Source organism: Centropristis striata, chromosome 6 (genome assembly GCF_030273125.1).
Source record: "Centropristis striata isolate RG_2023a ecotype Rhode Island chromosome 6, C.striata_1.0, whole genome shotgun sequence".
Taxonomy (NCBI): domain Eukaryota; kingdom Metazoa; phylum Chordata; class Actinopteri; order Perciformes; family Serranidae; genus Centropristis; species Centropristis striata.
The window spans coordinates 39,651,317-39,672,784 of record NC_081522.1 but is presented as its reverse complement, the minus strand read 5'-3'; the positions used below and the strand labels follow the sequence as shown (position 1 = coordinate 39,672,784).

At 38.8% G+C, this 21,468-nt stretch overlaps 1 protein-coding gene across 1 annotated transcript in view; it reads left to right on the top strand.

The window, feature by feature from the left end:
• Nucleotides 1-21,468, top strand: part of cspg4 (chondroitin sulfate proteoglycan 4) — a 107,162-nt gene that overhangs the window by 68,413 nt on the left and 17,281 nt on the right. The window contains exons 3-6 of the mRNA XM_059335798.1: nt 441-3,998; nt 6,106-6,294; nt 7,410-7,685; nt 19,504-19,680. Coding sequence (XP_059191781.1) covers nt 441-3,998; nt 6,106-6,294; nt 7,410-7,685; nt 19,504-19,680 — 4,200 coding nt within the window. The remainder of the gene's footprint in view (nt 1-440; nt 3,999-6,105; nt 6,295-7,409; nt 7,686-19,503; nt 19,681-21,468) is intronic.

Below are 21,468 nucleotides of genomic sequence, written 5' to 3'. Positions count from 1 at the left end.
AGAAAGAAAATGACCAAAAAAAGACACAAAATGATTAAAAAAGACACAATTATTTTTTTTAAAACCACAAAATGACCAGAAAAAGACACAAAATTACCAAAAAAGACACAAAATTACCAAAAAAGACACAAAATGACAGAAAAGAACTAAATTACTTAAAAAAGAAACAAAATGACCAAAAAATACACAAAATTGCAAAAAAAAGACACAAAATGACCAAAAAAGACACAAAATTTCCCCCAAAAAAAGTAATTAAAGGGACCTTCCACACACAACACGGTAAAGTGCCCTTCATACAAAACTCACATTAAACTTTCATATCAAGGTGGGGGCCACAAAATATCGTCACGAGGGCTGCAATTGGGTTTGCAGGCAGAACAATGTGCATGTAGAAAAGCTGACATCTTAAATAAAATATAAATGTTTGTGTTCTCCCTCAGGCCCGGATGAACATGGGGGCCGGCGAGGTGACGCTGTCCTCGTCTCAGGGAGTGACGCTCAACAACCTGCTGGACCACAAAGTGTCGCTCTCACTGCAGGACGGGAAGCTCACCATGACCATCGACGAGCTCTACCCCACGTACGTTCCTGTGCCTGACGACGGCGAGCAGCTCAACATCGACCTGGGCATCTGGCTGGGAGGGACGGGAGACCTGGACGCCGATTACCTCAGCACCGCCATCCCGCCTTTCCGCGGCTGCATGACTCAGGTCAAGTTTGAGTCGCACCAGTTCGACATCCTCAGCACGGCGTTCAAACAGTGCCACGACACGAAGGACTCCTGCAGCGGCGAGTTCGAGGCCGGCGACGGGGAGGCGACGAGTTTCAGCACTCCGGATTCCTTCGTGTCCTTCCCCACCTGGAGCGGGGCGAGCGGGGCTCCCAGGGTCTTAGAGATCCTCATGAAAACCACCATCGAGGACGCACTGCTTGTTTTCCACCCTGGTCGGGATTCAGACTTCATTGCCGTGGGTGTGGTGAAGGGCTACCTCAAAGGGATGCTGGACGTGGGCGCAGGTCTTCAGGTCCTGGATAACACCCAGGTGCAGCTGGATGACGATCAGTGGCATCGAGTTAAGGTCCAAGTCAGTCCGGACGCTTTTGTCATTAACGTGGACAGCCAGTCCACCTCCCTGCCTCTGGACTCCACACAGAAATTGGACTTGGTTGGAAACTTGTATCTGGGAGGCATCCAGGGCAAAATGAAGGACGTGTTTCGGGAGAGCGGCTCCTTAAATCACGTGGAAGACGTAATGACGGCCGAATCCTTCATTGGTTGTTTGGGGGAAATAAAGGTGAATCAGAAGGACAGAAGCCTGCAGGATGCTCTGGTGACCAAAGATGTCCACGTGAAATGTGAAGGAGAGGACTACGACTACTCGAGTTACTACGACACAGACGCCACAACAACCGCTCCGCCTGTCCGCATCCGATACGTTGACATGGACAACAGCAATGATCAGCACTGCTACCCAACAGATGACACGCCAGAACTGTTCAGAAACGTGACAAAGCTTCTTGACATCTCGGCAGTGCTGGTGCCAGAAGGTGGTGAAGCTCTCCTTGATATCAGCAGTTTAAATCCCACATTTGACATCAGTGCTGCAGGGATCCGTCAGTCTCAGATCATCTTCACTCTGCAGAACGACCCCTGGTACGGCCTGGTTGACATCAACACCAACACAAGGCGCACGCAAGTGTTTACTCTTCTCGATGTCATCAACAAGAAAATTAAATACATGCACGATGGAAACGAACGGCATGCAGATCAGATCCAGCTGCAGGTGGTTGCTCAGAGTAACGACTACCTTCCCGAGTGCTTAAAAACTCCCCAGGAGTACATCCTGCCTGTTGAGATCCTTCCCGTCAACGACATACCGCAGCTCGGCGGGGGAGAAATCACCATCACGGAGAACGGCAGAACTCGTTTGAGTCCCAGCCTTATCAAAATCACAGACTCTGACACCCGCTGTGATGAATTAGTGGTAACTGTGACCTCGGGGCCTTCCGCAGAAGTCGGGTATTTAGAAAACGGTCAGCGGCCGGGGAGAAGCATCTCAGAGTTCACCTGCAGGGAGCTGAAAGAAGGGAATATCTACTTTGTACATAGAGGGGGCAGTGCTGCTGGAATGACCCTGGAGGTGTCTGATGGACAGTCTGTGAGCCAGTCGACTACTTTTCAGTTATCCGTGACGCAACCACACTTGACTATTGTCACCAACTCTGGCCTTCTTCTATCTCAAGGAAGCAACGCGTCCATTGGTGTTCAAACTCTGGCGGTCATCGCTCACCCTCGTAACGGAGCCGTTATGTATAACATCACACAGCCTTTGATGTACGGAGAACTACAGTTAATGACGAGCAATGGAAATTACAAGCAGGTTACATCTTTTCACCAATCTGATCTGGATCAAAGCCGCCTGAGGTACGTCAGCACAGACTCCAGCGACCAGGAAGATGTTGTGAGCGAGCGCATTCAGTTCGACGTCCACCTGGGCCAGTTCTCCCTCTGGAAGAACACCTTCTTAGTCAAGATCATCCCCGCACAAGTGAAAGTTTCTAACATGGTTCCACTGGATATGGAGGCCGGTGAAGAGCAAACAATCGGACTCACAGAGCTTCAAGCTGAGGTGAAAGGGAAGAACCCTGACCCACAAAGTGTAAAATACGTCATCGTCAGGCCTCCAACACTCGGGAGTCTGCAGTTGTCCGACAGAGTGTTGGCTGAGGGGGACGTCTTCACACAGAAGGACATTATTGACAGCAGTCTTAGCTACACGGCACGTGTGCAACGATCTGTGGACAGCATAGACCAGTTCCAGTTCAGAGTCCTGGCTGACGATCAGTACTCCCCTCTGTACACCTTCCCTATTAACATCCTCGCCAGTGTTGATGCTCCTGTTCTGACCAATGAGTACCTGGTGGTCCTGCAGGGTGGTGAGCTCGCTCTGAACAAAAACTACCTTTGGCTGCACTCTCCAAGTTCTTCAGATATCGTGTACCGGGTCACGCAGGGGCCAAAGTACGGCCGTCTGATCAGGGGGTCCCCGCCCGGGCAGCCCCGGTTCGAGGGGGCGATAAGAATATTCAGCAACGAAGACCTCGAGGCCGAAAGACTTATTTACAAGCACGACGGCTCCAAGACGAGCAGCGACGAGTTCCACTTCTCAGCGTTTGATCAGGGAGCGGCGAGTTCAGACAACGGGGAGATTGTGAGCGGTGTTTTCAGGATTTCTATCCAATCCAAGAACGAGCACGCTCCCGTCAGAGTCGTGGACAAAGTCTTCAACGTCGTCCGCCACGGTCAGCGTCTGCTAACGACCGACGTCATCCAGTTTAAAGACGACGACTCCGGCTTCAACGACACCCAAATCGTCTACGCTCGTGAGGGAATCCTGTCGGGAAACATCGTCTCCACTTCCAACCCAACACAGCAGCTTTTCCGCTTCACACAAGCCGACCTGCGGGACAAAAACATCCTCTTCATTCACCACGGAGCCGACCGGGAGCGCTTCTCTCTGCAGGTGTCAGACGGCTTCCACAAGACCACGGCGCTCCTCGAGATCCAGGCCGGCGAGCCCTACCTGCGGGTGGTAAACAACACGATGATTATCATCGACCACGGGAGCACCAAGACCCTGAACACCACCCTGCTGAGTGCCGACTCCAACATGGACATCAGGGACGACAGCGAGATCAAGTTCGAGGTTGTGTCGCCGCCGGGCGACGGCAGGATCATCGTGAGCGGGATCGAGGCGGCACAGTTCACCCAGGAGGACCTGAAGAAAGGTGTCGTCTCGTACGAACACAACTATGAGAGTCTGAGGTCCAAGGACTCGTTCAGCTTCACCGTCCAGGCGAGAGGACACTCTGAAGTGGGCATATTCAGGATTAAAATATTCAAGCAAGGCTACCTCTCTGAGCCTGAGGTGATAAACAACGAGGTCATCATATCCTACGAGGGAGAGCACACCATCATCAGCGAAGAAAATCTCAAGGTGAGCTCTACATTCCTCATTTACTCTGCTGTCACTTAATCTATGAGGCACATTTTAGTTTGTATTGTTTTTAAAACTGCGTTTTGTTTTCATTCAACTTGGCAGGCTTTGTGTGACAGAACAGTCTTTGTCTTTTTCAAGTTTATTTTCTCTTTGTGAAACAGATCTTTCACATGACTCATTCCAGCAGCTGTACCCTGTCTCTAATCTACATTATAACCACATGAAAGCAGGGCTAAATATGACTCTGCAGCCGTTGCTTTTAATCTAGTTTATGTACTAAATTACAGTGTATTAAGTGTGGAAAACAGAGCACTAAGTGTCCCCCGAGGAGCTTCCTGAAGCCCGCTGTAATTTATAAGATGAGTCTGGCCGCGCTGCATCTTCAGCTCAATTAACGAGCTTTAAACTGTCCCTCCATTCACAACACGTCCTCTGCAGAAATACCTCGACTTTTAAAATAATGAGGGACATTTTGTGAGAGTTCTTTCTTTCTAAACTTTCACCCACCACTCTTTAAATGTGCAGTATTGAGTGGAGAAGCAGCAGACGTGAGCGCACATGCTGCTGAAATATGTATTGAACAAAGCCTTGACAGAATGGCCTTTACAGCAGCTAAAGTATTGACTCGGCTGCTGGGAGCTTGTTCCAATGTGTGTCCTTACTATGAGATGGAAAGTAGTATGATCTTCTGAAATATCGTCAGATGCGAGCATGACTTCTAAACACTTGGCGGCTTCAGGCTCCAGAGAGTTTATTAAATCTTCTTGACCATAAATCTGCCTGAGTGTAAATCTGCAGCGTGACTTTAAATGTTCCCAAATGTCACAAATGTCTTTTTTAAGTTTCTCCCCACCATACAAACACTCACATTGTTCCAATTAGATCCCTTTAAACTCTACTCGTGCCATTAAGGATAAACTGTGGGTAATGTAGTGTGCTGACATTATCTTACAAACCTGTTTCTGTGCTCAAACTAATGCATCACACTCCAGATGTCTGAAATAAGTCCAGTGCCAGTTTCAAACTGAAACTGTTTTTTTAATCAGTGTATCTGATTTGTTTGAGCCGTCACTGGGGTAGTTGCACAACCTTCTGCTATTTCTGTCAGCTGTGTTTAGTTCCTCTTTTCCTCTTATTTCCATGGAGCTCTGCAGCTGGGGGACAACAGACTTCAAACATTAGTGCTTGTTCTGCATTTCACCTGATTCCACTGCAGTCAGACTGTTGAATGGACGTCTAGCAGCACATAGCTGTGGGCTGGTAGCGTCATACTCCACCTTAAAGTAGATTTATCTGCCTGTTGCAATAGGTACAACAGGTTTTACTTTCACTTTTGCCATGACACAGAAAAAGCCAAGGAGAGGCACCAAAAATGGGCTTTTAGAGATTTAAGATTTAAGATTCTAAAATACGGTATCTACCGAATGTAAAAAAAATGTTTTTAAAAAGTTATGTGAGGCTCTCATTTAGCTCTCAAAGTGCATGAGATTGATGCACTTTACTTGTGGGAAATACTGCAAAGAAAAGCAATGAAATACAAGCTGAACAGTAAATGAACAGTATTTGTAATAGTGAAAATGAAACTCTGGAACATCTGTTTTTCTTATTATGCCCTATCACAAAATGTTTTTGGTGTGACATAAAACAATGGATTTCTTTTAAAAATTAATAATGTGCCACCATTTGAATTAGATCTTTATATATACATATATATATATATGGGTCATTTAAACTTATCTGTTTCAGACCCCATAAACATAATAATACTTTTGGGTTAATATCATATTCATTGTGCAAAGTGGAGAAATTCCAAGCCTTCCTTCTCTGGTTTTATTAATGAATTTAAAAAGCAAATAGGCTATTAAATTAAGTCTGGACTTTGCCCTTCTCCAGATGTTCTCAATTATAACTTATTTTTATTTTATTATTTTGCTGTTCTGATTTTTGTACTAAATGCCTGATAATGTGTCTTTTTGTTTCTTGAATCCCCTAGTCCCTTTTTTTTGCATTTTGCATTTTTTGCTATTATTATCCTTGTTGAGAGTTTGTATTTTCAATTGTTTGATAAATAAATTAATGAGCAGTGTGTGTGTTTGGCCTCCAGGTGGATCAGGCTGATATTCTCCCTACTGAGATGGTGTTCAGAATCAAACAGTCTCCTCGTCTGGGCCACGTGGTGAAGCTGACCAACAGCTCCGACAGCACCGCCTCGCCCGTCCTCGACTACATCTACTCCTTCACCCAGGAGGACATCGACCAGGGACGCATCCTCTACGTCTCCGCCTCCATCCAGGTTCATTTATTACTGTCTCCTGCTGTAATTAACCATCAGAGTCTCTCATGAGTCTGTTCAGATCAATCAAATAGCCTTTGTTGTCATTATATAGGCCAGTAGTTCTCAACCTTTTTGAGTCTCGACCCCCAATTTAACATCATGTTGTCTCACTGAACAGAATCTCGCAGTTCAGATCAGACAAACTCATTTTGGACAAATAATGAAGCAGACAACAACTAAAACATCTCTCTGTCTGTGCATTTATATATATATATTTTATATTTTTATTGTTACTTTTAATCTAAGTCCTTTGCTATCAGTTTAAAGGTCCATTCTGACCTCCTGAGTGTATAACAGTCAGCTTCAAGCCAGAGACTCCTTGGAAAGTAACAACTTGATACTTTTTTCAGGGTTTGTCAGAAAAGACACAAAATTACCCAAAAAAGAATCAAAATGACCACAACAAGACACAAAATGATCAAAAAAAGACACAAAATTACCAAGAAATTACATAAATTTAAGCAAAAAGGACTCAAATTGACTACAAAATGACCACAAAATGACCAAAATAGATACAAAGAGACAGAAAATGACTAAAAAAAGACATGAAATGACACAAAAGACATAAAATGACTAAAAAAGACACAAAATGACCAAAAAAGACACAAAATGACTAAAAAAGACACAAAATAACCAAAAAATGACACAAAATGACCGAAATAGACACAAAGAGACAGAAAATGACTAAAAAAAAGACATGAAATGACACAAAAGACATAAAATGACTAAAAATACACAAAATGACCAAAAAAAGACACAAAAAGACACAAAATGACTAAATAAAATATAATAATATTAAAAGAATATTAAAAGAATAAAAACCAGAGTTGATGACAGGATCACACAATCACAAGATCACATTTATGTTGGTTTTTCTTTGTTTCTTTTTGGTTCTAAATGTTGATCCAGTAAGTCAGAATAAAAAATCAATCAGGTCATATAGGTGAAAAATATACCAACATGGTATTTAAACATGTTTTAAGTGGTGAATACAGGCAGGATGGAAAGATTCAGACATGGAGGAAATAGAACAAAACTCCAGAGAGTTAATCCATTGATCTCTTCTTCTTCAGGGCGAGGACTCGTTCTCGGTGGACGTCAGTAACGGCTTCACCTCGGTGGAGGAGCTGCAGGTGTCGGTGAACGTCGTGCCTCGTCTCATCCCCGTCATCACCTCCAACTTCACGGTGAAGGAAGGCCTCAGCAGGGTGATCAACGCCGACATCGTCAACATCTCACACCCCTTCTACAGCGCGGCCAACGTGGACTTCGTGGTGGAGGAGCCGCCGCAGCACGGAGACATCCGCTACCTGGACGGAGACGAGCTCACCTACTTCACCTGGGAGGAGGTACGTGATGATGTCATACCATGAAATATATATATAACATGTTCCAAACATAAACCTCACCAAAGATCCAGAGACAATCACATCATAATAATAACATATTTTCTCTTCACCATCGCTTCAAACTCCTGTAGAGTCCTTCTTAACCCTCTCAACCCCCCTTTATATATCACATTTACAGTCATGGAAAAAATGATTACACCACCCTTTTTATTCAATTTCTTGTTCATTTTTTAATGTCGGGTTCAACTAAAGGTACATTTGTTTGGACAAATATAATGATAATAACAAAAATAGCTGATAAGAGTTTAATTTAAGAGCTGATATCTAGACAATTTCCATGGTTTTCTGAATAATAACCAAAAATAATTCTCAATTGTGTCTTTTTATTGGTAATTTAACATTTTTTTGGTAATTTTGTGTCTTTTTTTGGTAAATTTGTGACTTTTTTGGTCATTTTACGTCTTTTTTGGTCAATTTGTTTCTTTTTTGGTCAATTTGTTGTTGTTTTCTTCAATGCATTTTAATGTCTGGTACAACTAAATGTACATTTGTTAGGACAAATGTAATGATAACGACAAAAATAGTTGATAAGACTTTAATTAAAGAGCTGATATGTAGACATTTAACATGGTTTTATTGATAAAAACCAAAATCATTATCAATAAAGAAACAAATTGACCAAAAAAGACGTAAAATGACCAATAAAAAGTCACAAAACGAACAAAAAAGATGTATAATGACCAATAAAAAGACACAAAATTACCAAAAAAGACATATAATAACCAATAAAAACACACAAATTTACCAAAAAAGAGACACAAAATTACCAAAAAAGATGTATAATGACCAATAAAAAGACACAAATTTACCAAAAAAAGACACAAAATTACCAAAAAAGACATATAATGACCCATAAAAAGAAACAGTTGATAATTATTTTGGTTATTATCAATAAAACCATGTTAAATGTCTAGATATCAGCTCTTAAATTAAACTCTTGTCACCTAATGTTGTTGTCATCATTATATTTGTCCAAACAAATTAACCTTTAGTTGTACCAGACATTAAAATGAATGAGAAATTAAAGATAAAGTTTGTCTAATCATGTTTTCCATGACTGAGTGTTTCTGAGTGTGTTGAATGAGTGTAAATGGAGTAAATGTGGTTGAGGAACGAGCCGAACGCTGTCTGACACACATTTTATGCTGATGTGACACATCTGGACCACAGAGAGGAACGTTACATTCCTGTGGTCGGCGTTCTTGTACAAATCTCAGGTTTTTTCTCGCTGCACTCTTACATAACTCAGTACAGGACTACAGTGATACACACAGGGGCCGGTCCAGGGGCCGGGGCCCGCCCGGTGGAGCCTGACGCTGGGGGAAAAAAATCTACAACACAGAAAAGTCCACACACACATCCGAGTTTAATTTGAAAACTATTACGGTGCGGTTTAGATGCTGAGGCTTGGACATTTACCCTCCAATGTGGAACTCATTTGGGAGACTGTGTTCCATTCTCAGAGTAAAAGAAAACACATAAAAAGAAACAGAAAGAAAAGATTTTTTTCTCCCTCAGTGGCAGATGATGATGATTATTGGCCTAAAAAGACCTAAAATGACCAAAAAAAGACACAAAATGAACAAAAAAAGACGTACAATGACAAATAAAGACACAAATTTACCAAAAAAAGACACAAAATGAACAAAAAAGACGTACAATGGCCAAAAAAGACGTACAATGACCAAAAAAGACGCAAATTTACAAAAAAAAAGACACAAAAAGAAGAAAAAAAGACATAAAATAATGATGATCATCTGCCACTGAGGGTAAAAAAAAGCTTTTTATTGGTCATTTAACCTCTTTTTTTTGTAAATTTGCATCTTTTTTGGTCATTATACATCTTTTTTGGTAAATTTGTGTATTTTTTGGTAAATTTGCGTCTTTTTATTGGTCATTATACGTCTTTTTTGGTCATTTTGTGTCTTTTTTTGGTTCATTTTATGTCTTTTTGGCCAATGTGTTTATTTTTGGACAAATACAATGATAACAACAAAAATAGCTGACTGCAGTTTAATTTAAGAGCTGATATCTAGACATTTAACATGGTTTTATTGATCATGATCAAAATGAACAAAAAAGACGTCTAATAACCAATAAAAAGACACAATTGATTATGATTTTGGTTTTAATCAATAAAACCATGTTAAATGTCTAGATATCAGCTCTTAAACTAAACTCTTATCAGATATTTTTGTTGTTATCATTATAATTGTCCAAACAAATGAACCTTTAGTTCTACCAGACATTAAAATAAAACAAGAAAGTGAAGAAAACAAGGGTCTAATATATATATGAAATATATATAATATCTATAACTCTTGCAGCTCTATGAAATCAGCACACTCATGGTTCCAGTAGCTCTGTGGGATCTCTGAACGGTGTGTATGAGTGAGTCTGGGACGCTGGTGTGCACTCAAACATTATTATAGGAATATAGCGGCCGGGCCAGTTTATTTTGGCTCCAGGCGCTCCAAAGGCATCGTCAGTTTTTCCACAATGTTTCAGCAAAGTAGAGAGGAGGCGAGGCGGAGGGCTGTAAGATATGTGTCTAACTAGCTCCAGCAGCTATGTGGTCCATTCAGAATGCATGAGGGCCTTTTTTTTTTTTTTGCACCGGTAACTACTCATGCATTTTTAATATTTTCCTAAAGCTGGGGCCTCTAAACCACACGGAGAGAGAGCAGATAACTCTCTCTCTCTCTCTATCTGCTGCAACACAACACATCCAAACAGCACAGAGAGTAACGGGGGAAAGTTTGATGGCGAAGCCTCGCTGTGGTAATCCTGCAGAGCAGCCAGCGTGATCTCGCCACCGGAGGAAGATGTTATACTCCCTGGAGTTATTAAGAAGGGATGAAATATGGATTATTGGGTTTTTTATGGTCTGCTGGGAAGTTTTTAGTCCCAGACTGAGAAAAATAAGAATCTGTGTCCTCATGAAATTCAGGTGCTTTGAAATGCTGGTTGAAGGATCCAGAGTTTGGTGCAGCACACATGTGCAAACAGTTTGGTGAATAAAAACAGCCTCATGAATCCTGCTGCCAATAACCAGGACAAAAATACACGTCAAAATACAGGAAAGGGAAAATGGAAAAAGACACAAATTGGCCAAAAAAGATGTATAATGACCAGAAAAGACATAAAAAGAACAAAAAAGATGATTAATGACCAATAAAACGACGCAAAAAGAGGTTTGATGACAAAAAAAGACAAAATTACCAAAAAAAGACACAAAATTACCAAAAAAGACGTATAATGACCAATGAAAAGACACAAAATGACAAAAAAGACATATAATGACCAATAAAGACACAAATTTACCAAAAAAAAGACAAATTTACCAAAAAAAAGATATATAATGACCAATAAAAAGACACTATTCATAATGATTTTGGTTATTATAAGAGAGCAGAGCAGCCAGCGTGATCTCGCCACCGGAGGAAGATGTTATACTCCCTGGAGTTATTAAGAAGGGATGAAATATGGATTATTGTTTTTTTTATGGTCTGCTGGAAAGTTTTTAGTCCCAGACTGAGAAAAATAAGAATCTGTGTTCTCATGATATTCAGGTGCTTTGAAATGCTGGTTAAAGGATCCAGAGTTTGGTGCAGCACACATGTGCAAACAGTTTGGTGAATAAAAACAGCCTCATGAATCCTGCTGCCAATAACCAGGACAAAAATACATGGCAAAATACAGGAAAGGGAAAATGGAAAAAGACTTTGGCCAAAAAAGACATATAATGACCAATAAAACAACACAAAAAGAGGTCTGATGACAAAAAAAAGACAAAATTACCAAAAAAAGACACAAAATTACCAAAAAAGACTTATAATGACCAATAAAAAGACACAAATTGGCCAAAAAAGACATATAATGACCAGAAAAGACACAAAAACGACGAATAATGACCAATAAAATGACACAAAAAGAGGTTTAATGACAAAAAAAGACAAAATTACCAAAAAAAGACACAAAATTACCAAAAAAGACGTATAATGACCAATAAAAAGACACAAATTGGCCAAAAAAGACATATAATGACCAGAAAAGACACAAAAAGAACAAAAAAGACGTATAATGACCAATAAAAAGACACTATTGATAATGATTTTGGTTATTATAAGAGAGCAGAGCAGCCAGCGTGATCTCGCTACCGGAGGAAGATGTTATACTCCCTGGAGTTATTAAGAAGGGATGAAATATGGATTATTGGGTTTTTTATGGTCTGCTGGGAAGTTTTTAGTCCCAGACTGAGAAAAATAAGAATCTGTGTCCTCATGAAATTCAGGTGCTTTGAAATGCTGGTTAAAGGATCCAGAGTTTGGTGCAGCACACATGTGCAAACAGTTTGGTGAATAAAAACAGCCTCATGAATCCTGCTGCCAATAACCAGGACAAAAATACACAAAATACAGGAAAGGGAAAATGGAAAAAGACTTTGGCCAAAAAAGACATATAATGACCAATAAAACAACACAAAAAGAGGTCTGATGACAAAAAAAAGACAAAATTACCAAAAAAAGACACAAAATTACCAAAAAAGACTTATAATGACCAATAAAAAGACACAAATTGGCCAAAAAAGACATATAATGACCAGAAAAGACACAAAAACGACGAATAATGACCAATAAAATGACACAAAAAGAGGTTTAATGACAAAAAAAGACAAAATTACCAAAAAAAGACACAAAATTACCAAAAAAGACGTATAATGACCAATAAAACGACACTATTGATAATGATTTTGGTTATTATAAGAGAGCAGAGCAGCCAGCGTGATCTCGCCACCGGAGGAAGATGTTATACTCCCTGGAGTTATTAAGAAGGGATGAAATATGGATTATTGGGTTTTTTATGGTCTGCTGGGAAGTTTTTAGTCCCAGAATGAGAAAAATAAGAATCTGTGTCCTCATGAAATTCAGGTGCTTTGAAATGCTGGTTAAAGGATCCAGAGTTTGGTGCAGCACACATGTGCAAACAGTTGGGTGAATAAAAACAGCCTCATGAATCCTGCTGCCAATAACCAGGACAAAAATACACAAAATACAGGAAAGGGAAAATGGAAAAAAGACACAAATTGGCCAAAAAAGATGTATAATTACCAGAAAAGACACAAAACAAGCTAAAAAGACAAATAATGACCAATAAAACAACACAAAAAGAGGTTTAATGACAAAAAAAGACAAAATTGCCAAAAAAAAGACACAAAATTACCCAAAAAGACGTATAATGACAATAAAGATACAAAAAGAACAAAAAAAGCAGATAATGACCAATGCAAAGACACAAAAAGAACAAAAAAGACGTATAATGACCAATAAAGACACACATTTACCAAAAAAAGACACATTTACCAAAAAAAAGGCATAAAATGACCAATAAAAAGACACTATTGATAATGATTTTGGTTATTATAAGAGAGCAGAGCAGCCAGCGTGATCTCGCCACCGGAGGAAGATGTTATACTCCCTGGAGTTATTAAGAAGGGATGAAATATGGATTATTGGGTTTTTTATGGTCTGCTGGGAAGTTTTTAGTCCCAGACTGAGAAAAATAAGAATCTGTGTCCTCATGATATTCAGGTGCTTTGAAATGCTGGTTAAAGGATCCAGAGTTTGGTGCAGAAACAGATAAATAATGACATTTTCTCACTTGTGGTGCTGAGTCACGTGACGTGTGGTCATTGCCTTGCCCCCCTTTAGACGGTCAGACCGCTGTCACAGAGTCACGTCAAGTGATAGACACGTTTTGTTTTGATAAATCTTATATAGTAAAGAAAGAAAGAAACAGATAAACAATGACATTTTGTCACTTGTGGTGCTGAGACATGTGACGTGTGGTCATTGCCTTGCCCCCCTTTAGACGGTCAGACCGCTGTCACAGAGTCACGTCAAGTGATAGACACGTCATGTTTTGTTAAATCTTGCAAGATGAAACGGCCGTCAAAGTTCTCCGGTGCTCAGTATCAAAAGAGAAGAAAAGAGGAGGAGGAGAAGAAGTCCCAGCTCTATGAAATCAGCACATTCATGGTTGGAAGTGAACAACAAAAAAAATCAATTTGTGCAGAATAACAGGTATAATGACACAAAATCCAGTCAGTCTCACTAAAGTTGTAACTTATTCTTATAGAGTGTGGATCAACGAGTGAATCTGCAGACTCGGTGAAATTTGTATATTATATATATTTATTTATTTTTCTGTCTTGATGAGCTGCTGCAGGATGTTCAGTGTTCTCTATCTGCCTCTGCATGTGTTATTGTGGAGGAGTTATTGTCTGTGTCCCAGTATCTTAAGAAGCATTCAAATTTCATATTTACCAGGAATTTTTCACGGACCAAATAAAATAATAGAACAAAGGTGTTTTTTTACATTTGGTTCCCATTCCTGTTTTTTTATGCCGTGTATTTTTGCCCTGGTTATTGGCAGCAGGATTCACAAGGCTGTTTTTATTCACGTCTTTTTTGTTCTTTTTGTGTCTTTTTTTGGTAAATTTGTGTCTTCTATGGTCATTATACGTCTTTTTTGTTCTTTTCGTGTCTTTTTTTGGTCATTTTACGTCTTTTTTGTTTGTTTTGTGTGTTTTTATTGGTCATTTCACGTCTTTTTTGGTCAATTTTTTGCTGTTTTCTTCAATGCATTTTAATGCCTGGTACAACTAAAGGTACATTTGTTTGGACAAATATAATGATAACAACAAAAATAGCTGATAAGAGTTTAATTTAAGATTTGATATCTAGACATTTTCCATGGTTTTCTTGATAAAAACCAAAAATCTTTATCAATAAAACCATGTAAAATGTCTAGAAATCAGCTCTTAAATTAAACTCTTATCAGCTATTTTTGTTCTTATCATTATATAAAATATAACAAATGTACTTTGAGTTGTACCAGCCATTAAAATGAACAAGAAATTATAGAAACCAAGGGTGGTCTAATCATTTTTTTTCCATGACTGTGGAAACCTCTTAAAGCCCACTTTGTTTCTCTCATATGTTTCCAGAACAAAGCATCTCATATTTCCGTGCAGAATGAAGCTTTTGTGCATCAATCAAACATGAGAAAAGGTTAAATCTTGACACCTGGTTGGCCTGTTTTCAGACCACGTGTCCTCTGTTTATTGTCCCGGCTGCAGACTGATTGTCTCGATCACTAATGATGATGGGGGTCTTAACTGCCTCATCTGGGATCCATTTGCCACTTCCTGCTCTCTCTTTCTCTTCACGGCAGCTTGTGGCTTTTGTCAAGACAAAGTTCCAACTGTCCTGTTAGCAGCGAAGCGTCCTGAGTTTGTGTTAGATTTGATCAGAGGAAAGTTTCTGTCCTTCCTTTGTGCTCTGTCTGCTTTCTCTCAAGCTGCTGCTTCATAACCAGCTTTTATAACCTGATTACAGCTTTTATCTCCAAACTTTTTTTTTTTTTGTGTTCATTTTGTGTCTTTTTTGGTCATTATACGTCTCTTTTGTTTGTTCTGTGTCTTTTTATTGGTAATTTTACGTCTTTTTTGGTCAATTGTTTCTTTTTTTGGTAAATTTGTGTCTTTTTTTGTGGTCACTATACATCTTTTTTGTTTGTTTAGTGCACTGTAGAAAAGCCAACTTGTATTTGTATTTTGTATTACACAGTATAATATAGTATTATACAGTATTATACAGTATTATACAGTATTCAACAGTATTATACAGTATCTGTGTGCATTTTAAGGCTCTCTCTGATCTGCTGAGGTCTCAGTATGCAGCAGAACAGAGATCATAGTATCATAATCATCCTTACACAACATTACATTTAAAATGTGAAATATGTCTGATACACTGCAAAAAACATGAAGCTTACCAAGTATTTTCTTCTTATATGTAGCAATAGTATCTTAATTATATTGTTTTGAGTATAATTTACCTACTGACCACACTGCAAAAAAGCCAACTTGTATTTTTTGGCCTGAAACAGTGATTTAAGTTGGTAAAACTTGGAAATATAAATGATTGACATTTAGGGCAATAATGTAAGTTAGCACAACAAAGGAAGCCAGTTGTCTGCTCAAAAACAAGTTGGTGAGTTGTTGTTACTTATATCTTTAAGTTGGGGTTCACAACAAGGGACAATAGTTCTGATAACTCTTATTTCTTTGTTGGGAAATGCGGGAAAGCGGTGAAATTCATTAGCGAAAGCTAGCGGCTAACTGATGCTAGCGGGTAATTGATGCTAGCGGCTAACTGATGCTAGCGACTAACTGATGCTAGCGGCTAACTGATGCTAGCGACTAACTGATGCTAGCGGCGCTGCTTGTTACAGCTACAAGAGTAGCCATTAGCGTATCAATGCTAACTCAAAATTGTGGTCGCAACATTAGCTGACATTTCATAGCAGCGTTACAATCGTGCCAATTCAGCACATTGCAGAAGTTAGCAGAAGTAAGGATTAAAAGTTATTACAATGTAAAATTATAAGTTAGTACAACTTACAGTTGAGTTGACAAAAATCTGAATTCAGAGTTGAGCAAACTCAAAAACAAAACTTAAAATATTTAGTTTAATTGTCCAACTTAAAAGTTTGTTGCCTCGAAATTTTGAGTTCACCCAACTTTTCTTTGGTTGTTATACGTTTTTTTTGGTAAATTTGTGTCTTTTTTGGTCATTATACGTCTTTTTTGTTTGTTTAGTGTCTTTTTATTGGTTATTATACGTCTTTTTTGGTAAATTTGTGTCTTTTTTGGTCATTATACATCTTTTTTGTTTGTTTTTATGTCTTTTAATTGGTTATTATACGTCTTTTTTGTAAATTTTTCTGTCTTTTTTGGTCATTATACGTCTTTTTTGGTCATTATACGTCTTTTTCGTTTGTTTAGTGTCTTTTTTATTGGTTATTATAAATATTTTTTGTTCATTTTGTGCTCTGTCTGTTTTCCTTCAAGCTGCTGCTTCATGTGCTGCTGCTGGCAGCTTTTATAACCTGATTACAGCTTTTATCTCCAGACTTCGAACACAATTATTATGTGTTTAGGACGACAACAGATCGTGTGTTTACTGTACGGAGATAAAGGAACAAAATGTTCTCGTCTTCTGACAGAAAACACATAGAAAAGGAAATGCATCAATAATAGTTTTATTGTTTTTTGAGAGGAGAAGATCAATGTCAGTCTGGAGGCAGTTAGAGAGTCTGGAACAGGAACCAGAAGACCAAAGTTATGTCAGTTTTCTGTGGATGAGACTGAGTTTCGACCACAGTAAAGACATCCCGTCAGTCCCACAGCTCGCTCAGCGTCTCCAAGACACACAACTTTTATTGAACGGCACAAGTATTGGTCATTATACACAGTGGTGGAATGTAACTAAGTACATTTACTCAAGTACTGTACTTAAGTACAATTTTGAATTACTTCTACTTCACTAAATTTTGAGGCAAATATTGTAGATTTTACTCCACTACATGTAGCTGACAGCTTTAGTTACTTTTCAGGTTGAGATTTAATATTAAAAAAAAAATGAAAATAAAGTTTAAAGTGATTAGACATTTATTTTTAATTAAACCACATAACAGTATATTAAGTAGTTAAAATGGGCCCTATCTTTACAGAATTTTAACACTGCTTACATGTGAACAATGAGCCAATGAACACAATGAACCAATACAAATAATCTAATAATATATTTATAACCTATAAACAATCTGAGGTGGGCCATTCTGCATAATGAGTACTTTTACTTGTTTCCCTTTTCAGCACATTTTGATGCTGATACTTTTGTACTTTTACTTAAGTCAGTTTTGAATGCAGGACTTTTACTTGTCATGGAGTAATTTCACAGTGTAGTATTAGTACTTTTACTCAAGTAAGGTATCTGAATACTTTTACCACCACTGATTATACATCTTTTTTGGTAAATTTGTGTCTTTTTTGGTCATCATACATCTTTTTTGTTTGTTTTGTGTCTTTTTATTGCTAATTTTACATCTTTTATGGTCAATTGTTTCTTTTTTTGGCAAATGTGTGTCTTTTTTGGTCATTATACGTCTTTTTTGTTAGTTTAGTGTCTTTTTATTGGTTGTTGATGTCACATTTTGTAGGAAATCATCTGACTTCTGCTGCCAAATTTCATACAAACCGCTTCATGAAAACACATTTAAAAAATGAGTGTGATGAAGTCATAGACTGTATATAAATAATGGACATAGTGACTGTGACGTCTCGTTGGTTTGAGGCATAAAGTTCAGCGTTACACTCGTCTCCATCTTGTTTCTGATATGAAAGTGAACAGTTTGAGTGAAGTTCTGCTTTAGATAATAATTTGCTTTAAACTGTAGTGATTCACTGCTTCCATAAGACTCCCAAGAGACTCTCTAGATTATAAAACAGTGAAACACATTCTGACTTTAGTCTCCAGTCCGGGTCAAGGTCCAGACCAGATCTGAACTCTCCCAGCAGCCTCGTGCTGTCGGATACTCGTTCCCAGATGTTTCCACTCAGACTTTCTCTGAGATAATGAGTTTCCCCAGAGAAACCAGAGACGCTTTCAAAGGCTGAGTGATGAGTCAACTGGTTATTATGAGTAGAATTACTTCAGGTGAGAGGAAGAAGCTCACACTGAGCACCCAACATCTGAATCAGATGAAGAAGTTTGAGTGGAGGTGAAGCAGGAAAAGGTTTTATTCCAGATCTGCAGAACTCTTCAGGTCTGAGTGACACTTTAGAGATTACAGGACTCTGTGGGCATATCAGACTGGTTTACACCTTATCTCACTGACAGAAGCTCTCTACTGGGGACTTTGTGTCAGATTCTTCTCATCTGTTATATGGTGTCCCGCAGGGCTCGATACTGGGGCCCCTGATATTCTCCATATACCTACTGCCCCTGGGTCAGATCACAACAAGACCATTTAACCATTTACATATCCAGCTCCACTTCTCTTTTAAACAGGCTAATGTGACCGGCTAATGTGCGACCAGCTTTCCTGGGCGGGTGCAGGGGATGGAGCATGAGCACATGCGTTGTCTACTGTGACCGGCTAATGCGGCTAATGTGATCGGCTACTGCAACCGGCTAATGTGACCTGCTTATGTGCAACTGGCTAATGTGCGACTGGCTAATGTGACCTGCTAATGTGCGACTGACCAATGTGCGACCGGCTAATGTGACCAGCTACTGTGTGACCAGCTACTGTGTGACCAGCTAATGTGACCGGCTAATGTAACCAGCTAATGTGACCGGCTAATGTGTGACCGGCTAATGTAACCAGCTAATGTGCAACTGGCTAATGTGACCTGCTAATGTGCGACTGACTAATGTGCGACCGGCTAATGTGACCGGCTAATGTGACCAGCTAATGTGCAACTTGCTAATGCGACCGGCTAATGTGCGGCCGGCTAATGTGACCGGATAATGTGCGACCAGCTAATGCAACCAGCTAATGCACCACCAGCTAATGTGACCGGCTAATGTGACCAGATAATTTACGACGGGCTAATGCAACCAGCTAATGCACCACCAGCTAATGTGACCGGCTAATGCGACCGGCTAATGTGAATCAAAAAATCAAGAAGACCAGATATCTTTTTAGACCACCATGCATTGTACATATTATTACATAATTTCTATGATTCATTTGTGTTTTAACTGTGTTTTAATTGTCTTATGTTCCCCTATCGTATTTCTTTCTTTTTATATTCTGTAAAGCACTTTGTGATTTTATCTGTGAAAAGCTCTCTATAAATAAACTTTACTTACTTAGTTAAATGGATCCTTTTTGTCTCCTGCAGATCAAACTTGGACACATCTACTACATGCATGACAGCACGGAGACGACCGAGGACAGCTTCACTCTGACCGCCTCCGTGTACGAGATCGAGCGCCGCAGCCTCCCCGTCACCGTCTCCATCACCGTCGTCCCCGTCAATGACGAGCCGCCGCGGCTAACACGCAACACGGGACTGGAGGTAAAGTTTCAACACACACTGGAAGCTTTTATGTCTGTGAAAAGTCAACTTTTAGTTTGTTGGACACTTTTTTCTTTGAGTGCATCAGCTCTGATCCACCTGCTGGCAGGCCAGTAGGTTGTTGTCATCATATCAACCAGCTGCTTGTTTCACGACGTTTCACCTTCACTTTCCTTTAGCTAAACTACTTCTCTAAGGTCGGGGCTAAAAAGCTCCTGGTTAGGTGCTATAAAACATACAAGACCCTAAAAAAACCTTCCAATAAAGTTTCAAATAAAGCTCCAGCAGCTGTTTCCTGCCGTCAGCTTCCATCTAAAGTTCTGCTTCAAACTCCATGAGGCCAGTTTGTGTTTGATGATGATAAGGTCAAATATATTAAGTATAGAATAAATAACTAGATGTTCTCCTCATGATACTTGTGACCAACATTTAACCCTTTGGAGTTCGGGGCCTTTTCATTCTGCCTGTATATAAACCACTTAATAATCTTTACCATGACGTGTTGGTATCATTGTTTTCAGCACAACCTTACCTATATGACCTGATTATTATTTATTTCATTTTGACTTACTGGAATTTTGAACACAAAAAACAAAAAAAAATACAATAAACACACATAAAAACACACAAAATTACAAAAAACACACAAAAACATTGAACATTTTTTTTACAACAAACACACAAAAACATATAGACACACAAAAAACACACAAACAAACAAAGAAATGACAAAGAACACAGATAAAAACACAGAAATGACAAAAAACACACACGAAAAAACACAAAAAAACACCACAAAATTACAAAAACACACAAAAAATGTGTATCAGGATTCAGTCAGAACAGACACATGATGTTAAAGTTTAAATGTGTTTTTCATGACTTTAATCAGGGAAGAGCCATAATTCAATTCCATTATTTAATCTTTTAATATATTTTACCCTTTAAAGATTAAGTAATGTTGTGTAAGAAAGTGAAATGTGAATGTGAAATGTTATTTTTGTTTTGTATTGTTTGTTCTCCTCCTCAGCAGATTTTACTATTTAAACTCTTAATCCAAACCTTCAGCAGGTGGTCCAATTTAACCAGCAGTTCTGTAAAATCTGAATCATCAACATGTTAGAAACAGCGTCCAAACATACAGTCAGTTACAGGCTGAAATCTGCACTGCAGAAACCAACTGTCAAAAAATAAGAAATAAATAACTTGAATTAAGCAAATACATGCTTGAAACAAGTCAAATTATCTGCCAGTGCAGTAAGTAAATGTTTCTTTGTAAGAATTATTTAAATAAGTAAAAATATCTAGAAACTGGAAAAACCAAAGATGTCTTGAAATTAATACTAAAATACTTATTTTAAGCAATTATGGCTTCAAAAGCCCGACTGTAGTAACAATAAAATAAGCCAGAAATACTTGAAACGAGTAAGAAAATGCTTTTTAAATATCATTTAAACTACATAGACATAAAACTCTCAACTGGAGCCAATATTTTAGGTAAAAACTCACCATCTTCAACAGCTGAATAGCTTGAGAAGCATGAAAAAGCTCACAATGTCAATCCTTAAAAGATTTTAAACAATAAGATGATTAAATAAGCACATAGTTATAATACTAATAATTAAACGAGCACATAAAGCTATGCACTGCAAAAAAAGAAAAGTTGGGTGAACTCAAAATTTCGAGTCAACAAACTTCGATGAAATTTTAAGTTGGACAATTAAACTAAATATTTTAAGTTTTGTTGAGTTTGCTCAACTCTGAATTCAGATTTTTGTCAACTCAACT